At 45.0% G+C, this 21,217-nt stretch overlaps 1 protein-coding gene across 1 annotated transcript in view; it reads right to left on the reverse strand.

Moving 5' to 3' along the window:
- Positions 1 to 21,217, reverse strand: part of GSG1 (germ cell associated 1) — a 144,041-nt gene that overhangs the window by 118,650 nt on the left and 4,174 nt on the right. The window contains exon 2 of the mRNA XM_077278429.1: positions 19,733 to 20,045. Within this exon, the coding sequence (XP_077134544.1) occupies positions 19,733 to 20,045 (313 nt within the window). The remainder of the gene's footprint in view (positions 1 to 19,732; positions 20,046 to 21,217) is intronic.

Below are 21,217 nucleotides of genomic sequence, written 5' to 3' on the forward strand. Positions count from 1 at the left end.
GATATTCACTCTATTACTTATATATATTTAGATACCTTCAAAGGGATAAGTAACTGGATAATAGCCCATTCAGCAGATTATTGCACATATGTCCTAGCACACTATCTCTATATGATTAGTGTCCACAGTCCTACAGAAATAATAACTCATGTAATAGAGGATATATTTTTTGTATAAGATACTTCAAATGCCCATACTCCAAGAGTTGTATTAAGCCATCAAAACCTATCTCCCCTCATTACAAACCACCCGGCAGTTCTTATAACGTGATACCCTGAAAAAACTGCATAACTTATCTGGTGTCCAGACGATCATCTATTGCCATTGTTCAGACGATCTTTATATGCCTCAACGCGTTTCCCTGCCAAGATGCCAGTTCCTCAGGAAATTCCAATACCTCTAGTGCTTGGATGGCTGGGACATGCGCACTTTGAATGTGAAGACATGAGCTGAGAGGTCCGCCCGTCTATGCTTTTCCTCTGGTATCATCTGGAGGCTAGAGGGGGCGGTTCCAAGTACAACAGCGGTAAGCTTAAAATCCCCGCTGGTAGGGGCATCGCATGTCTACAAGCATTGTAGCATGATGGCCGTATGCTGTATCTTAGCACAACGGTCCTTCCATTAGCCTCCTGAGGAACTGGCATCTTGGCAGGGAAACGCGTTGAGGCATATAAAGATCGTCTGAACAATGGCAATAGATGATCGTCTGGACACCAGATAAGTTATGCAGTTTTTTCAGGGTATCACGTTATAAGAACTGCCGGGTGGTTTGTAATGAGGGGAGATAGGTTTTGATGGCTTAATACAACTCTTGGAGTATGGGCATTTGAAGTATCTTATACAAAAAATATATCCTCTATTACATGAGTTATTATTTCTGTAGGACTGTGGACACTAATCATATAGAGATAGTGTGCTAGGACATATGTGCAATAATCTGCTGAATGGGCTATTATCCAGTTACTTATCCCTTTGAAGGTATCTAAATATATATAAGTAATAGAGTGAATATCTATGGTTCGTCTGACTTATAAGCAGCACACACGTGACAAGATAAGATGATATATATGCTAACATGTCATTTGAACTGTATAAGTTTCTAACTATCTCTCATACCGACCTGTGCATATTGATTATATTGGCCCACCTGGTGATAGTATCCCTCCCCTTGTCCCTTCCCGCTGGTTTTAACCGTTTGGGTGCCCGTGGCTATACATGAGATAGGTGAAGGAGATAGGGTTATCGAGGGAAAGTCGACGAGACCGGGGGCGCCATTTGCGTGTTTATTCAGGGGTGCCAACCTCCGCATGCTAGGCAGGGACAGCCCGTATAGGGATCATTAGGGCTAGAACATTGGCACCTTATTTGTATACTACACCCTGAGCCAATACTGGGGGTGTCCTGACAATATTTGTTTTATACAGGCTAGTATATTCCCGATATTATAAACAGGTACCAGTTTAAACCACCATCCCCAGTTTTTCATATCCACTAGATGGCATGCCTGCTAGGGATATTGGTATATGGAGTAGCCCTTGGGGGAATTGTGACCGACTAGGTTAAACCTTATAAACCAGATAAATCTTATTTACTACTGGTTGGGGTACTGTCGGATTCAGGTGGTACGGGATTATAGGGAATTTATAGCCGTGTTTATTGGTGATACATGTTTGTAGGTTTGCGGTTTTTTGTCTTTAACAGATTTTTAACGTATATTCTATTAAAATTTAACTATTTTAGGTATTAGTTGTTTTTGTATGATTTATATTGATCACTATACCAACCTATGATATTTGATTGAATCTCCACATGTGCACACCCTCAAACAGTCTGACTCCAAACTCCACTATGGTGAAGACCAAAGAGCTGTCAAAGGACACCAGAAACAAAATTGTAGCCCTGCACCAGGCTGGGAAGACTGAATCTGCAATAGCCAACCAGCTTGGAGTGAAGAAATCAACAGTGGGAGCAATAATTAGAAAATGGAAGACATTCAAGACCACTGATAATCTCCCTCGATCTGGGGCTCCAAGCAAAATCCCACCCCGTGGGGTCAGAATGATCACAAGAACGGTGAGCAAAAATCCCAGAACCACGCGGGGGGACCTAGTGAATGAACTGCAGAGAGCTGGGACCAATGTAACAAGGCCTACCATAAGTAACACACTACGCCACCATGGACTCAGATCCTGCAGTGCCAGACGTGTCCCACTGCTTAAGCCAGTACATGTCTGGGCCCGTCTGAAGATTTCTAGAGAGCATTTGGATGATCCAGAGGAGTTTTGGGAGAATGTCCTATGGTCTGATGAAACCAAACTGGAACTGTTTGGTAGAAACACAACTTGTCGTGTTTGGAGGAAAAAGAATACTGAGTTGCATCCATCAAACACCATACCTACTGTAAAGCATGGTGGTGGAAACATCATGCTTTGGGGCTGTTTCTCTGCAAAGGGGCCAGGACGACTGATCCGGGTACATGAAAGAATGAATGGGGCCATGTATCGTGAGATTTTGAGTGCAAACCTCCTTCCATCAGCAAGGGCATTGAAGATGAAACGTGGCTGGGTCTTTCAACATGACAATGATCCAAAGCACACCGCCAGGGCAACGAAGGAGTGGCTTCGTAAGAAGCATTTCAAGGTCCTGGAGTGGCCTAGCCAGTCTCCAGATCTCAACCCTATAGAAAACCTTTGGAGGGAGTTGAAAGTCCGTGTTGCCAAGCGAAAAGCCAAAAACATCACTGCTCTAGAGGAGATCTGCATGGAGGAATGGGCCAACATACCAACAACAGTGTGTGGCAACCTTGTGAAGACTTACAGAAAACGTTTGACCTCTGTCATTGCCAACAAAGGATATATTACAAAGTATTGAGATGAAATTTTGTTTCTGACCAAATACTTATTTTCCACCATAATATGCAAATAAAATGATAAAAAACCAGACAATGTGATTTTCTGGATTTTTTTTTCGCAGTTTGTCTCCCATAGTTGAGGTCTACCTATGATGTAAATTACAGACGCCTCTCATCTTTTTAAGTGGTGGAACTTGCACTATTGCTGAATGACTAAATACTTTTTTGCCCCACTGTACCTGAACGATGTAAGGATATATGCTTTTTATTGTTAATGTTAAAACTGAATAGTAAACACTATTTAACCCCTTCCTGACATCGGACGTACTATCCCGTCGAGGTGGGGTGGGCCCGTATGACCGCCGACGGGATAGTACGTCATGCCCTTTAATGCGACACCGCGACTTAAGTCGCGGTGATCGCATTAAAATTCTGACGCCACCTTACCTTACGGAAGATGGCCTCGGCATTTCAGGGTATGGCGCCGCCCCCCCGGCCTCCCGATCGCTGTGATTGGCTGTTCAATTCTGAACAGCGAATCACCGCCTTTCTCACTGTTTCAGCCAATCAGATTGGCTGAAACAGTGAGGTCCCAGGCTAGGATCGAGTACCGATGTACTCGATCCTGGGGCCGGTGCCTGACAACGCCAGGCACCGGCCAAAACCCCCCGGATTGGCGCGATCGACGATCACATCGATCGCGCCAATCGCAGGGCACAGCGGCGATATTACCGCGCTGTGCCCTGCTTCTAACTGCGCTCCGGTGCCCTGCCTCGCCTCCTCTGCCTGCTCCTGCTGATTGGCGCAATCGATGTGATCGTCGATCGCGCCAATCACAGGGCACAGCAGCGGTATGACCGCGCTGTGCCCTGATGGTGACCTGCCGGTCACCTGCCGGTCACTTGCTGGTGACCTGCCGGTAACCTGCCTATGACTGGAGCTGTGAGCTCCGATCATAGGCTGGTGCCTAGCAACACCGGCGTCACCAGGGCCTCCCCTGATTGGTGGGATCGATGTGATCATCGATCCCACCAATCACAGGTCACAGCAGCGGTGTGACCGCTCTGTGACCTGTCTCACCTGTCCCTGACCTGTCTGACTGCTCTGCAGGAATCCTCACACTTGGTGAGGGTTCCTGCAGAGCGGTCACGCTGTCAGATCCCCCTCCTGTGCTGAGACTTGTGGTGCCACAGTAGCCTGTGACACCATAATTCTCGCTAAAAAAACAAAAGAAAGAAGACAGAAGAAAGAAGACAGAAGAAAGAAGAGAGACTACAACCGTAAGTGTTGATACCCCGATCCCGGCCCGATCTTTCTTACCCCCCCATCCCCCCTTACCCCCCCATCCCCCCTTACCCCATCCCCCCTTCCCCCTCCACCCTCACTTTGCGCCGCGTCCGTCCGTGCCCAAATTTACCAGCCGCCGAGCGTTGATTGGTGACGCAGTTCACCGATCAACACTCGTGCTCGCTTTCCTTTTTCACCCCCCTTAGTGCCACCGAGCGTTGATTGGTGACGCAGTTCACCGATCAACACTCGTGCTCACTTTTCTCCTCCACATCCCCGTCCACGCACCCCGCCGCTGCGTCTGAACCCGTGCCTTTCATTTCTTTTTTTCTTTTTCCACATCCCCTTGCGCGCACCCCGCCGCTGCGTCTGAGCCCGTGCCTTTCGTTTCTTTTTTTTTTTCCACATCCCCTTGCGCTCACCCCGCCGCTGCGTCTGAGCCCGTGCCTTTCGTTTCTTTTTTTTTTTCCACATCCCCTTGCGCTCACCCCGCCGCTGCGTCTGAGCCCGTGCCTTTCGTTTCTTTTTTTTTTTTTCCACATCCCCTTGCGCGCACCCCGCCGCTGCGTCTGAACCCGTGCCTTTCGTTTCTTTTTTTTTTTTCCACATCCCCTTGCGCGCACCCCGCCGCTGCGTCTGAGCCCGTGCCTTTCGTTTCTTTTTTTTTTTTCCACATCCCCTTGCGCTCACCCCGCCGCTGCGTCTGAGCCCGTGCCTTTCGTTTCTTTTTTTTTTTTCCACATCCCCTTGCGCGCACCCCGCCGCTGCGTCTGAGCCCGTGCCTTTCGTTTCTTTTTATTTTTTCCCACATCCCCTTGCGCTCACCCCGCCGCTGCGTCTGAGCCCGTGCTTTCGTTTCTTTTTTTTTTTTTCCACATCCCCTTGCGCTCACCCCGCCGCTGCGTCTGAGCCCGTGCCTTTCGTTTCTTTTTTTTTTTTTCCACATCCCCTTGCGCGCACCCCGCCACTGCGTCTGAACCCGTGCCTTTCGTTTCTTTTTTTTTTTTCCACATCCCCTTGCGCGCACCCCGCCGCTGCGTCTGAGCCCGTGCCTTTCGTTTCTTTTTTTTTTTTCCACATCCCCTTGCGCTCACCCCGCCGCTGCGTCTGAGCCCGTGCCTTTCGTTTCTTTTTTTTTTTTCCACATCCCCTTGCGCGCACCCCGCCGCTGCGTCTGAGCCCGTGCCTTTCGTTTCTTTTTTTTTTTTCCCACATCCCCTTGCGCTCACCCCGCCGCTGCGTCTGAGCCCGTGCTTTCGTTTCTTTTTTTTTTTTTCCACATCCCCTTGCGCGCACCCCGCCGCTGCGTCTGAGCCCGTGCCTTTCGTTTCTTTTTTTTTTTTCCACATCCCCTTGCGCTCACCCCGCCGCTGCGTCTGAGCCCGTGCCTTTCGTTTCTTTTTTTTTTTTTCCACATCCCCTTGCGCGCACCCCGCCACTGCGTCTGAACCCGTGCCTTTCGTTTCTTTTTTTTTTTTCCACATCCCCGTCCGCGCACCCAGCCGCCGCCGCCGCCGAACTTTGATAAGTGACTCGGTTCACTTATCAGAGCTCTCGTGCCTGGCGTTTTTTCCACATCCCCATTCACACACCCAGCAGGCGCCGAACTTTGATAAGTGACGCAGTTCACTTATCAGAGCTAGGGCCTGCTGTTTTAGACTTTTCCTTTCACAGGTATTTTTTTTCCCTATTTGCTTTTTTTCTTTTAGCTTTTACTTTTCAGAAGTTTGCACCAAACACTATCCCCCCCCACACGTACACATAGTTCCAATAAATTGCACCCAAGCACCATACTCACACAAAAAATGTCCCGTTCGTCCCGTTCATCCCAGCAGCGCTATTCAGCAGAGGAGGCATATTCTTTTCTTGCCTCCGACACTGATAGCGAGGGAGAGGATCCCACATTCCTTTACTCTTCAGATTCTTCATCCTCTTCCTCCTCCTCCTTCTCCTCATCTTCCTCCTCGGGTCCTGCGGAACCGCCTCGCAGACGCCCCAGGAGAGAAGATGACGCAGCACCCACTCCTGAAGATGAACCAGCGCGCCCTTCTTCGGACCCCATATGGACCTCGCCCCCCGAAAATTACGAGCCACTGATTCCTGATTTTGTGGCAGAATCAGGAATCAGGTTTGACACCACCGGCCTCACAGAAATAGACTTTTTCAAAGTCTTTTTCTCTGAGGATTTTGTTAACCTCATGGTGGAGCAAACTAATTTATATGCTTGGCAATTTTTGGAGCAAAACCCCGGTTCATCATTTTCTAACTGGTCTCCTGTAGACGCAGTTGAAATGATGCAGTTTTGGGGCCTGGTCCTCCACATGGGGATCGTGAAGAAGCCAGAACTTCGGCAATATTGGAGTGTGGATATTTTATATAACACTCCAGTGTGCCGAATGGTCATGGCTCGGACGCGTTTTGAGGCCATCCACAAATTCCTGCATTATTCCGATAATGCACAGTGTCCCGCACGAGATGACCCCAATTTTGACCGTCTGTTCAAAGTTCGGCCGGTCATCGAACACTTCAGCAAAAAGTTTGCTGAAGTGTACGTGCCCAAAAGGGACATCTGTGTGGATGAGTCCTTGGTTCATTTTAAGGGGCGGCTCAGATTCCGTCAATACCTGCCCAACAAAAGGGCCAGGTACGGAATCAAACTCTACAAGCTGTGTGAGAGTACCTCAGGGTACACCCACAGCTTTAGAGTTTACGAAGGGAAGGACAGCAGGATTGAACCGCCTGAGTGTCCCCCTGTCTTGGGAGTGAGTGGGAAAATAGTGTGGGATTTGGTGCACCCACTGCTGGATAAAGGTTATCACCTCTACACCGATAACTTTTATTCCAGCATCCCACTCTACAAATCCCTCTCTGCGCGAGGTACCGCAGCCTGCGGTACTGTCCGCAAAAATCAGAGAGGCCTCCCGAAGATTGGGCAGATGCTCAGAAAAGGTGAGAGCAAAGCCCAATGTAGCGACCACCTGCTGGTGGTCAAGTACAAGGACAAGAGGGATGTCCTTCTGTTGACCACCATACACGGTGATGGCAGCGCCCTCAGCACTGTACGGGGTACCTCTACACAGGTCTGCAAACCGGACTGTGTACTGGGGTACAACAAAAACATGGGGGGCGTTGATCTCTCCGATCAACTCCTCCAACCGTACAGTGCTTTGAGGAAGGCCAAGGTGTGGTACAAAAAGCTGTCGGTGTACATCGTACAAATGGCAATGCTTAACGCTTTCCTGCTGTCACGATGTGCGCGCCACACCGATACGACGTACCTTCAGTTCCAGGAGGTAGTGGTTAAGGCCCTGATGTTTGGCACGAGGGAAGGAGCGGGCCCCAGTACTTCCGGAACTGAGGGTGCTCGTATTGTACCAGGTCAGCATTTTCCGGGGGTGGTCCCGCCAACTGGTAGAAAAGGTAAGCCGCAAAAAAGGTGCCGAGTGTGCTACAAACGAGGAGTACGCAAGGACACCATCTACCAATGCGACACCTGCCCCGACAAACCTGGCCTGTGTATGAAGGACTGCTTCAAATTGTACCACACCTCCATGCACTACTAATTAGGAACCAGTAGATTAGTTCCAAAGAGGGGGCACATCTAAGTAAGTTCCATGGGGGTCTAGGTTCCAAAATGATGTCACTTGTGGGTTTTTTTTTACTGTTTAGGCACATCAGGGGCTCTGCAAACGGAACATGACGCCCTCAGAACCAGTCCATCAAAGTCTGCATTCCAAATCGTCACTGCTTCCCTTCTGAGTCCCGAAGTGCCCAAACAGTTTTTTCCCACATATGGGGTACCAGCGTACTCAGAACAAAATGGACAGCAACTTTTGGGGTCCAATTTCTCTTGTTACCCTTGGGAAAATAAAAAATTGGGGACTGAAAGATCATTTTTGTGGGGAAAAATAGGATTTTTTATTTTCACGCCCAGGCGTTATAAACTTTCGTGAAGCACTTGGGGGATAAAAGTGCTCACGACACATCTAGATAAGTTCCTTAGGGGGTCTAGTTTCCAAAATGGGGTCACTTATGGGGGGTTTCTACTGTTTAGGCACATCAGGGGCTCGCCAAACACGACATGGCATCCGATCTCAATTCCAGCCAATTTTAGCTTGAAAATGTCAAAGGGCGCTCCTTTCCTTCTGAGCCCTGCCATGCGTCCAAACAGTGGTTCCCCCCCACATATGGGGTATCAGCGTACTCAGGACAAATTGGACAACAACTTTTGGGGTCAAATTTCTCCTGCTACCCTTGAGAAAATAAAAAATTGGGGACTAAGCGATCATGTTTGTAGAAAAAATAGGATTTTTTATTTTCACACCCGAGCGTTATAAACTTTCGTGAAGCACTTGGGGGATAAAAGTGCTCACGACACATCTAGATAAGTTCCTTAGGGGGTCTAGTTTCCAAAATGGGGTCACTTATGGGGGGATTTCCACTGTTTAGGCACATCAGGGGCTCGCCAAACACGACATGGCATCCGATCTCAATTCCAGCCAATTTTAGCTTGAAAATGTCAAAGGGCGCTCCTATCCTTCTGAGCCCTGCCATGCGCCCAAACAGTGGTTCCCCCCCACATATGGGGTATCAGCGTACTCAGAACAAATTGGACAACAACTTTTGGGGTCCAATTTCTCCTGCTACCCTTGAGAAAATAAAAAATTGGGGACTAAACGATCATGTTTGTAGAAAAAATAGGATTTTTTATTTTCACACCCGGGCGTTATAAACTTTCGTGAAGCACTTGGGGGATAAAAGTGCTCACGACACATCTAGATAAGTTCCTTAGGGGGTCTAGTTTCCAAAATGGGGTCACTTATGGGGGGTTTCCACTGTTTAGGCACATCAGGGGCTGGCGAAACACGACATGGCGTCCAATTTCAATTGCAGCCAATTTTAGCTTGAAAATGTCAAACGACGCTCCTTTCCTTCTGAGCTCTGCCGTGCGCCCAAAAAGTGGTTCTCCCTCACATGTGGGGTATCAGCGTACTCAGGACAAATTGGGCAACAACTTTTAAGGTCCATTTTCTCTTTTTACCCTTGAGAAATTAAAAAAATTATTGCTGAAAGATCATTTTTGTGACTAAAAAGTAAAATGTTAATTTTTTCCTTCCATGTTGCTTCTGCTGCTGTGAAACACCTGAAGGGTTAATAAACTTCTTGAATGTGGTTTTGAGCAGCTTGAGGGGTGCAGTTTTCAGAATAGTGTCACTTTTTGGTATTTTCTGCCATATAGACCCCTCAAAATGACTTCAAATGTGAGGTGGTCCCTAAAAAAAATGGTTTTGTAAATTATGTTGTAAAAATGAGAAATTGCTGGTCAAATTTTAACCCTTATAACTTCCTAAAAAAATAAAATTTTGTTTCCAAAATTGCGCTGATGTAAAGTAGACATGTGGGAAATGTTATTTATTAACTATTTTGTGTCACATAACTCTCTGGTTTAACAGAATAAAAATTCAAAGTTGGAAAATTGCGAAATTTTCAAAATTTTCGCCAATTTTCCTTTTTTTTCACAAATAAACGCAAGTGATATCGAATAAATTTTACCACTATCATGAAGTACAATATGTTACAAGAAAACAATCTCAGAATCGCTAAGATCCGTTGAAGCGTTTCGGAGTTATAACCTCATAAAGAGACAGTGGTCAGAAATGTAAAAATTGGCCCGGTCATTAACGTGCAAACCACCCTTGGGGGTGAAGGGGTTAAAAAAACACTAATGAAATTACTTGTTACAGATGTACATTTTATGAGGCAAGGTTTGTTCATGATCATGAGTTAAAATAGTACTTCACAGTATGTGAATTTTTGGCCTGATAGAGACTTGGACTATAAAGTGGCATTTGTTGCCCAACAGTAGGAGTCTGATAGGTTGAACACCCCAAACCATGTGTGAAAATATTCTATGTCTTAGGGCTCATACCCATATGTGAGAAAAAAAAAAGGTCCGATTTTCAGACCAACAAAGCAGATGAATGACATGCGAGTACAATGCAATTTTCGCACCTAGCATCCGATTTACATTCGAGTGCATTGTGATTGCTATCCGATTGCAATGCGATTTTAACATGAACTTTTACATACAGCAGTTCTCTGTATGTAAAAGCTCATGTTAAAATCGCATTGTAATACACATCCTTTTAAAGCCAAATATTCTTCAAAACATGATAGACAGATAGAAATAAATTTAAAAAATCCAGTAATTTGTGTGTACATACACTAAATTCACACTGACAGCTTAGAATAGAATAAAAAACATATATACACATGTGTTAATTCATAGTTTTGATGCCTTCATTGTGAATTTACAATTTTCATAGTCATGAAAATACAGAAAAATGTTTAAATGAGAAGGTGTGTCCAAACTTTTGGTCTGTACTGTATATGTCAGTGACACACACATATATATGTACTTATATTACAGAGAGAGCTAGATAGAAGATTAGCCGGTAATTCATTTGTTGGCTTCTGAAAAAACAATGCAGGAACCGACAGGATAGAAGAGATGGTTTACATACAGTAAATAGATGCAGAATAGGGAGGTATGTATATGTCAGTGACAAATACAATTAGTATAGTGTGTGTGCAAATTAGGGGACATGTATGTAATTAATAAAATATATTTTATGGGGAAAAATGGCGTGGGGTCCCCCTATAATTTATAGCCAGCAATAGCTATGCAGACAGCTGAGAGCTAATATTTCTAGCCCAGCAAGGGGCTATGGATAGTGCCACCCCTGGCTACAAACACCAGCTCTCAGCCGCCCCAGAAAAGGTGCATCTGTAAGATGCGCCAATTCTGTCACATAGCCTTGCTCTTCCTACTGCCCTGAAGTAGTGGCATATGGGGTAATAGTTGGGGTGTTGATGTCACTTTTGTGACATCAAGCCCTGAGATTAGTAATGAAGATGCGTCAATTATACGTCCCCATTACTAACCCCATATAGTGAAATAGTAAATAAAACACAGACACCCATTAAAAAATCCTTTATTTGAAATAAACACACAGACTCCTTTATTGTTCTTAATTAAACCATACTTACAACATCTGCAAATTCTGCGAAGCCCTCAATCTCCTGTAATAAACTTAAAATAATAAACCAACAATATACCCATAACTGTCCGTCGTTCTGTCTCACGTTGTAATCCATATTTGGGGGATATACAGTTTGCAACCAGGACGGTGCCAACATGCAACCGTCCCAGCTGCAAACTACTGGGGAATGAATGAGATGCTGCCAGCACTTGCTTCAGAGACAAGCGCTGATGTCACTGAGTCTGTGCTGCTTCAAAGCCTGAACTCAGATGAACTCCTGAGCATAGGTAAATGCCAGCTGATTTTCCCACGCTCAAGAGTTCAGTGCGGGTCAGGCTGCGAGAAAGCGCAGCATCAGTGACGTCACCTCTATTCACTGAAGCTGTTCTCACAGCCGTCATGAACTGCTATGACCTCATCCCTTTCATTTTCCTACGGTCCTGAAGTCGCAGCAATTTAGGCCGGCTGCGAGAACAGCTTCAGTGAATAGAGGTGATGTCACTGAGTCTGCGCTGCCTCACAGCCTGACTCACACTGAACTCTTGAGTGTGGGAAAACCAGCTGTCATTTTCCCATGCTCAAGAGTTCATCTGAGTTCAGGCTGTGAGGCAGTGCAGACTCAGTGACGTCAGCGCTTGTCTCTGAAGCAAGAGCCGGCAGCATCTCATTCATTCCCCAGTGGTTTACAGCCAGGCCGGTCGCATTAGCACCATTCCAGGTTGTAAACTGTATATCCCCTAAATATGGATTATGGCATGGGACTGAACGCCGAACAGGTATAGTATATTGTTGGTTTGTTATTTTTTCATTTATTACAGGAGAACGAGGGCATCACATGGATTAGCAGTAACAATAAAATGGTCAAACTGTGTTTAGTGTTTTATTTCTATAAAATACTTCATTCTGGCTATGTCTTTATTTAACCCTTTACCAACTATAGGATTAGTAATGGATAGGTGTCTTATTGACACCTCTCCATTACTAAACCGGCTTGATGTCACCTTACAATATAAAGGTGACATCAACCCCACAACTATTACCCCACTTGCTACCGCTACAGGGCAAGGCTAAGTGCCGTAATTGGCGCATCTTAGAGTATCCATGGTCCCTTCCTAGGCTATTAATATAATAATAATAATTTTATTTATATAGCACCAACATATTCCGCAGCGCTTTACAAATTATAGAGGGATTTGTACAGACAATAGACATTACAGCATAACAAAAATCACAGTTCAAAATAGATACCAATAGGAGTGAGGGCCCTGCATCCACGAGAGGTGGATGGTAACAACTGCTTTCATTGTACGGACCAGCCATAGTGTAAGGATCGGATGTTCATGTAAACCTGCATGAACCACTTAACAGCCTAAGTATGTAACAGTACAGACAGAGAGGGCTATTAACTGCAAGAAATGTATGAGAACATGATGTGAGGAACCTGATTAAGGTTTTGGTCTTTTTTTTCTTAATGGGCCACAGAGGGATAGATAGAGGGATTAACCTAAATGCATTGAGGCGGATGGTCAGTCTGAACAAATGCATTTTTAGGGCATGTTTAAAACTATGGGGATTGGCGATTAATCTTATTAACCTGGGTAGTGCATTCCAAAGAATTGGCGAAGCACGTGAAAAGTCTTGGAGACGGGAGTGGGAGGTTCTGATTATAGAGGATGCTAACCTCAGGTCAATAGCAGAACGGAGAGCACGGGTAGGGTGGTAGACTGAGACCAGGGAGGAGATGTAGGGTGGTGCTGAGCCATGGAGTGCTTTGTGGATGAGGGTAATGGTTTTGTACTGGATTCTTGAGTGGATGTGTAACCAGTGTAATGACTGGCACAAGGTAGAGGCATCGGTGTAATGGTTGGTGAGGAATATAATCCTGGCAGCAGCATTCAGGACAGATTGGAGCGGGGAGAGTTTCGTAAGAGGGAGGCCAATTAAGAGAGAGTTACAATAGTCCAGGTGAGAATGAATGAGTGAAACAGTAAGAGTTTTTGCAGTGTCGAAAGTAAGAAAAGGGTGAATTCTAGAAATGTTTTTGAGATGCAGAAAAGAGCGAGCCAATAATCGGATGTGGGGGTGAAGGAAAGCTCAGAATCAAGGATGACCCCAAGGCAGCGGGCATGTTGCTTGGGGGTAATGGTGGAACCATACACAGAGATGGCAATGTCAGGCAAAGGTAGATTAGTAGAGGAAGAGAACACGAGGAGTTCAGTTTTTGACAGGTTCAGTTTTAGATAGAGGGAGGATATGATGTTAGAGACAGCGGTAAGACAATCACTGGTGTCTTCTAAAAAGACAGGCATGATATCAGGAGAAGCTTATAATTGGGTGTCATCAGCATAGAGATGGTACTGGAAACCAAATCTACTGATTGTTTGTCCAATAGGGGCAGTATACAAAGAGTGGAGGAGGGGGCCTAGGACTAATCCTTGAGGAATCCCAACAGTAAAGGGAAGGTGAGAGGAGATGGAACCAGCAAAAGATACAGTGAAGGAGAAGTCATAGAGATAGGAGGAGAACCAGGAGAGAACAGTGTCCTTGAGGCCGATGGAGAGGAGCATAGTGAGGAGGAGCTGATGATCCACGGTATCGAATGCTGCAGAGAGATCAAAGAGAATTAGCATGGAGTAGTGACCATTAGATTTAGCTGTTAGTAGATCATTAGAGACTTTGGTGAGGGCAGTTTCAGTAGAGTGTAAAGAGCGGAAACCAGATTGAAGAGGGTCGAGAAGAAAGTTATCTGAGAGATAGCGGATAAGACGGGAGTGGACCAGGTGTTCGAGGAGTTTAGAGATGAAGGGAAGATTAGAGACAGGTCTATAATTAGCAGCACAGTTTTGGTCGAGGGATGGTTTTTTAAGTAATGGGTGTATGATGGCATGCTTAAATGAGGAGGGAAAAATACCGGAAGAGAGAGAAAGGTTGAATATTTTTGTTAGGTGAGAGGTCACAGCCGGGGAAAGGGACTGGAGGAGATGTGACGGAATGGGGTCACTGGTGCAAGTGGTCAGGCGAGAAGATGCAAGGAGCCTGATTACTTTTTCTTCTGTAACTGGTTCAAAGTCAGAGAGTGAGCTAGATGCAGTGGGAGAGGGAGGACAGTGCATGGTATGAAAGGATTGGGAGATAATTTCCTGTCGAATGTGGTCATTTTTTTCTTTGAAGTAATTGGCCAGATCGTAAGGGGGTGGAGATCCGTGGTTGGGGCCGGCAGTCTTGGGTTGAGTAGGGAATGGAAAGTGTCAAAGAGACGTTTAGGGTTATTGGACAGTGAGGTGATGAGGGTGTTAAAATAGGTTTTTTTGGAAAGGTGAAGGGCAGAGTTATATCAGCCCGCAGCTGCATAGCCTTTGATGGTTATTAATTATGGGTGAACCCCATGTCATTTTTGGAGGGTCCCACATTTTAATAGCCAGTAAAGGCTAAGTATACAGCTGTGAGCTGATATGAACAGCCTGGGAAGCTCCATGTGTATTAACCCCTTCCCAGGCTATAAACATCTGCCCCCAGTCGCTGGCTTTCCCTCTGCTGGTTTTGAAAATTGTGCGGGAGCCCACGCCATTTTTTTTTTTATACAATAATTTTTTATTAATTACATACATGTCCCCTAATTTGCACAAACTGTACTAATTGTATTTGTCACTGACATCTATATATCTACCTATTCTATATGAATTTACTGTAATATAAATACATATATATGTAGATATGTGTGTGTTACTAACATGCGTGTGTGTGTGTGTGTGTGTGTGTGTGTGTGTGTGTGTGTGTATATATATATATATATATATATATATATATATATATATATATATGTATTCTATGTGTATATAGCTATTTTATCTTTTATATTAACCTGTCAGTGTGATTTTTACAGTAGCCGCATATGAACTGACGGCTTTTCAAAGGACACCGATGCATAAAAAATGGACAGCACTCGCATGGTGTGAGTGCTGTGCGTATTTTCTCTCATCCATTGACTTACATTGGCGATTCTCGTCAGAGATATGCAGAAAATCGCAGCATGCTGCAAATTTCTTAGTCCGATTTCGGCTGAGAAAAAAATCGCAGATGAGATGTCACACATTGAATAATATTGGTCTGAGTGCAATCCGATTTTTTATCGGATTGCACTAGTCCGTTTTTCGCGCAAGTGAGTATAAGCCCTTACAGTCACACAAAATTTTTAAAGCTGTGATGAGGCTGTAGAAAAAAAACAGCTAGCAAGCAGGTTTGCATATGAGTCACAACTCACTTTTATGAAGATAAATTCATTCCAATTTTTACCAAAAATCAACAATGTTGTATTTTTTGCAATAGCAGCGGACAACGTTGGTTTCCCATCGCAACGTGAAACTATTGACAATTATTTGATTCAACTACAACACCATGATTTATATGACCAGTGTCGCCCTAGCCTTTCTCCTTAATAACTTCCCACCCCAGGTAATTTTCCCCTATATCAATGGTCATAATAACTTTTCTTTATTTCTACATTGACTCAGTCGTATGAGGGAGGGTGTGTCTTTTTACAAAATAAGTTGTACTTTTAATGACACCATATATTTTACCATATAAGCTGGAAAAAAAGTACAAAAAGTGTGAAGAAATGGTGAAAAAAACGCAATTCCATCACTGTTTCTTTAAAAGAAATGTAATAACATTCATCGTGCAGTAAAAATAATCTGGCAACCTGGTTCTTCAGGTCAGTAAGTTTATGTTGATACCAAACTCAAGGTATGTGGACACGACGTTTCATCAAGCACATTTCGCCTGGAACCCACCTAAAGAAACGCTCAATAAATGTTAAAAATAATGAACACACGCACAGCAATGTCAAAACAATGTCACTTAAACAACAGAATATAACTCCAAGTAAATCAAACTTCTGTGAAATCAGACTGTCCACTTAGGAAGCAACACTGTTTGACAATCAATTTCACACGCTGTTGTGCAAATGGAATAGACAACAGATGGAAATTATTGGTAATTGTCAAGACACTCAATAAAGCAGTGGTTCTGCAGGTGGGGACCACAGACCACATCTCAGTGACAATGCTTTCTGGCTGATGTTTTGGTCACTTTTGAATGTTGGTTGTGCTTTTACACTCATGGTAGTATGAGACGGACTCTACAACCCACACAAGTGGCTCAGGTAGTGCAGCTCATCCAGGATGGCACATCAATGCGAGCTGTTGCAAGAAGGTTTGCTGCGTCTGTCAGCGTAGTGTCCAGAGGCTGGAGGCGCTACCAGGAGACAGGCCAGTACACCAGAAGACATGGAGGAGGCCGTAGGAGCGAAACAACCCAGCAACAGGACCACTACCTCAGCCTTTGTGCAAGGAGGAACAGGAGGAACACTGCCACAGCCTTGCAAAATGACCTCCAGCAGGCCACAAGTCTGGACACACCATGGAGAGCGTTCTGCTGCCTGCAACATCCTTCAGCATGACCGGTTTGGCAGTGGGTCAGTAATGGTGTGGGATGACATTTCTTTGGAGGGCCGCACAGCCCTCCATGAGGTAGCCTGACTGCCATTAGGTACCGAGATGAGATCCTCAGACCCCTTGTGAGACCATATGCTGGTGCGGTTGGCCCTGGGTTCTCCCTAATGCAGGACAATGCCAGACTTCATGTGACTGGAGTGTGTCAGCACTTCCTGCAAGATTAAGGCATTGAAGCAATGGACTGGCCCACCCGTTCCCTAGACCTGAATCCGATTGAACACATCTGGGACATCATGTCTCGCACCATCCACCAAGTCACGTTGCACCACAGACTGTCCAGGAGTTGGCGGATGCTTTAGTCCAGGTCTGGGAGATCACTCAGGAGACCATCCGCCGCCTCATCAGCAGCATGCCCAGGCATTGTAGAGAGATCATACAGGCACGTGGAGGCAACACACTTTAGGCCGGTTTCACACGTCAGTGGCTCCGGTACGTGAGGTGACAGTTTCCTCACGTACGAGACACTAACACACGTAGACCCGTAAAAATCAATGCATCTGTGCAGATGTCATTGATTTTTTGCGGACCGTGTCTCCGTGTGCCAAACACGGAGACATGTCAGTGTTTGTGGGAGCGCACGTATTACACGGACCCATTAAAGTCAATGGGTCCGTGTAAAACACGGACCTCACACGGACGTTCTCTGTGTGCGGTCCCTGTGGCGTGCAGGAGACAGCGCTACAGTAAGCGCTGTCCCCCCCACATGGTGCTGAAGCCGCGATTCATATCTTCTGTGCAGCAGTGTTTGCTGCATAGAAGATATGAATAATAGTGTTTAAATGAAAGATCTACCTGTCCACCGCCCCCCACCCCCTGTGCGCCCCCCCGCTGTTCAGAAAATACTCACCCGCTCCCACGTTGGCTGTCGCTGCTTCCTGGTCTGGCCACGGCTTCTACTGTATGCGGTCACGTGGGGCCGCTCATTTACAATCATGAATAGTCGGCTCCGCCCCTATGGGAGATGGAGCCACCTATTCATGACTGTAAATGAGCGGCCCCACGTGACCGCATACAGTGGAAGCCGCGGCCAGACCAGGAAGGAGCGACAGCCAACGAGAGATGCGGGTGAGTATTTTCTGAACAGCGGGGGGGCGCACAGGGTGTGGGGGGGCGGCGGACACATAGATCTTTCATTTAAACACTATTATTAATATCTTCTATGCAGCAAACGCTGCTGCACAGAAGATATGAATCGCGGCTTCAGCACGATGCAGGGGACAGCGCTAAACTTTAGCGCTGTCTCCTGCACGCTCCGTGTGGTACCCACTCACCACACGGGTGCCGCACGTATGGCCTACATGAGTTCACGGGCACACGGACACGGATAACTCCGGTACCGATTTTTTCCGGTACCGGAATTATCTGGATGTGTGGGACAGCCCTTAGAGAGCATCATTTCCTTGTCTTGAGGCATTTCCACTGAAGTTGGATCAGCCTGTAACTTCATTTTCCACTTTGATTTTGAGCATCATTCCAACTCTAGACCTCCGTGGGATATTAGTTGTGATTTACGTTGATCATTATTAGGTTTTATTGTTCTCAACACATTCCATTATGTAATGAATAAAGATTTACAACTGGAATACTTCATTCAGTGATATCTAGAATGTAGGATTTTAGTGCTCCCTTTATTTTTTTGAGCAGTGTATAATGGTGACAAAGTCACTCAAAAAACAATGAAAAAAGACATCAAAGAAGGCACTTCAGGAAATACATTGCCAGTATTTTCATAAACTGTCTTCTGATTCTATAACGGTGTGAATTCGAAAGCACAAACAATCATAAACATTTTTTTAAGTTCCAGCAAAATTCAGAACTTTGTCAAAAATAAAAAATGTGTGTTGCTATTTTCTGAGACTCGTAACTGTATTATATTTTACCCAATGGAGCTGGGTCAAGCTGTAGGTTTTATTGGTATCATTTTATCATTTTTGTGTACATCCAGTGTTCTGATTGTATATAACAGGAAAATACTGTAATGGCCAAACGGTGATTCTGGGGTTTAGATTTTTTATCAGGCATATCTGAAATACATTTAGGCTGGAGTCACGCTGCCGTATAACTCGTGCGATAATCGCATGGACTGGCCGGCACCTCTCCTGACCTGAGCATGACAGCATGAAGGATTACTATGCCGCTGTCAAGCTCAGATCAGGAGTGCCGACAGCCAGTATGAGTTTTACAATGCGATTATCGCAGGAGAAATGCGGCAGTGTGTCTCTGTCCTTATATTTGAACAAGACCAGTATTTCTGAAATGTATTTCTGAAATGTATTTTAGGGCAGGTGCAGACAATTGTATTTTCCCTTTTCTGAGAGAATTGGGTTGATTATGCAAATCACACTCTGATCAGAGTGTGATCACTGTGTGCTCCAATTCTCTGGGATGAGGAGAAGATGGAGAAAAAAATGTCTCTATCTTCTCCATTCCATTCTGTGAGGACGAGGAAATCGCACTGCACTCAGATGTTATCCAAGTGCAGTCTATTGTTTGCCACAAAGTCATTGACTTTGCCGATTGCGATTCGATCAAATCCAACTCAAGTATGCTGCAGTTTTTCCTCGGCAGATCCTGTTCAAGGAAAAGATTGGACATGTGCATGACACCGTAGCATAATATTGGTCCGAGTGCGATCCGATGCTTTGTCGGATCTTATTCGAACCAAAGATACGCACATGTGCTCCTGCCCTAATGCATACATTCCATACAACTGGTCAAAAATGGCATCTAAGTTTGGTATTTCAACTTCCTACCTTTAGAATAGTAGAAAGTAGAAAAGTCTTTCCACTTAAAATGATCTGGGGTTTCTAAATGAATTGTTCCTAAAAAAGTGATTAATCTTCTAATAGTAAAGGAACTGTCACTGTTTAAGGTATAGCTATAATGTTCCCGTAATCATCATGCCCAGCTACTGTGAAAATGAATTACTCAGTAGCCATTGAAACCAGTGAGTCTTCCGCATAATGCAAGTCTATCATGTAAAGGATCTGATATTGACATTGATCTTGTTTTATATATAACAAAACAGCATTTCTTACCTGCTCCCAAAATGTTTTCTTCACAAGAATACCAGATTCCAGTGTGGAAATAGCGGAAAGCAAATCGGTCATCTCCCGTCTCCCAGCTGTAATGTACTACGTCTTGCCCAGAAGCATTAATGTTCTCCACATGTATGGGAACCACTATGCATTTAGTGGCCTTTCCACTTCCACAAAGAGGTTTAGGAACTTTTTGTGTCCCCTCACACCAGTAACTACTAAGAAGGGCTGTGGTGGAGAGAGTGAGAGACACCAAATTGAAGCCCATGGCCAGTAGAGCTCGACGCCAGGGAACTACCTCTGTGATCTCCATCTATAGAAGAGGAAATTATCACGTTATCACTAGTGCAGCCACATACTAAATGTTCTACATCGCAACGCAAATCAATTAATCTCATTGTTTAATTCCCCAGAATTTATTGTACTCAACAAGACATGTATTATCAAAGGGGAACATACAGATATCTGTGATAAATGCTTCTTTTGTTTGACTACTTAAAAATAAATTAATAAACTTATTGCTCACCAAAGGCGCTAGTCAACCATTTCTGACTTTAATTGCTTACTTGCACTAACATAGATTGTTAACAAATAAAAGCTGTCAACCAATAGTGTTACTTAGTGGAAAATGTTGTTCATCATCTATTGTAGGGATGGTTGGATCCAACCTCCTGACTTTCATCTATCCCAACATTGGTGCATCCCCCTCAAAGATTTCCCTGCACAGTGATAAAGGGGCCACACTTCCAGGATATTCACCCAACCTTTAGGCTGGGGTCACACTTGGCGTAAGACAATACGCCACGTATTATACGTCCGTACTACGGCCGTAATACGGAGAAATGTTCCCAAAATATTGATCCGTAGTCAGGGTGTGTCAGCGTATTTTGCGCATGGCATCCTCCGTATGTAATCCGTATGGCATCCGTACTGCGAGATTTTCGCGCAGGCTTGCAAAACCGACATCTAATGGATTTATGTGCTCAAATGTTCATTAAAACATATATACAGTATATATATATATATATGTCATTGAGACACATATATATATATATTCTGTATTTAGATTTCATTCAGCGCGATATCTGTGAAAAGCCGGTAATTCAATTGCCGGCTTCTCATTTCTCCTGCACAAACCCGACAGGATATGAGACATGGTTTACATACAGTAAACCATCTCATATCCCCTTTTTTTTTGCATATTCCACACTACTAATGTTAGTACTGTGTATGTGCAAAATTTCAGCGCTGTAGCTGCTAAAATAAAGGGTTAAATGGCGGAAAAAATTGACGTGGGCTCCCGCGCAATTTTCTCCGCCAGAATGGTAAAGCCAGTGACTGAGGGCAGATATTAATAGCCAGGAGAGGGTCCATGGTTATTGGCCCCCCCGTGGCTAAAAACATCTGCCCCCAGCCACCCCAGAAAAGGCACATCTGGAAGATGCGCCTGTTCTGGCACTTGGCCACTCTCTTCCCACTCCCTGT

The sequence above is a fragment of the Ranitomeya variabilis genome, chromosome 8 (assembly GCF_051348905.1).
Source record: "Ranitomeya variabilis isolate aRanVar5 chromosome 8, aRanVar5.hap1, whole genome shotgun sequence".
In the NCBI taxonomy this organism is placed as follows: domain Eukaryota; kingdom Metazoa; phylum Chordata; class Amphibia; order Anura; family Dendrobatidae; genus Ranitomeya; species Ranitomeya variabilis.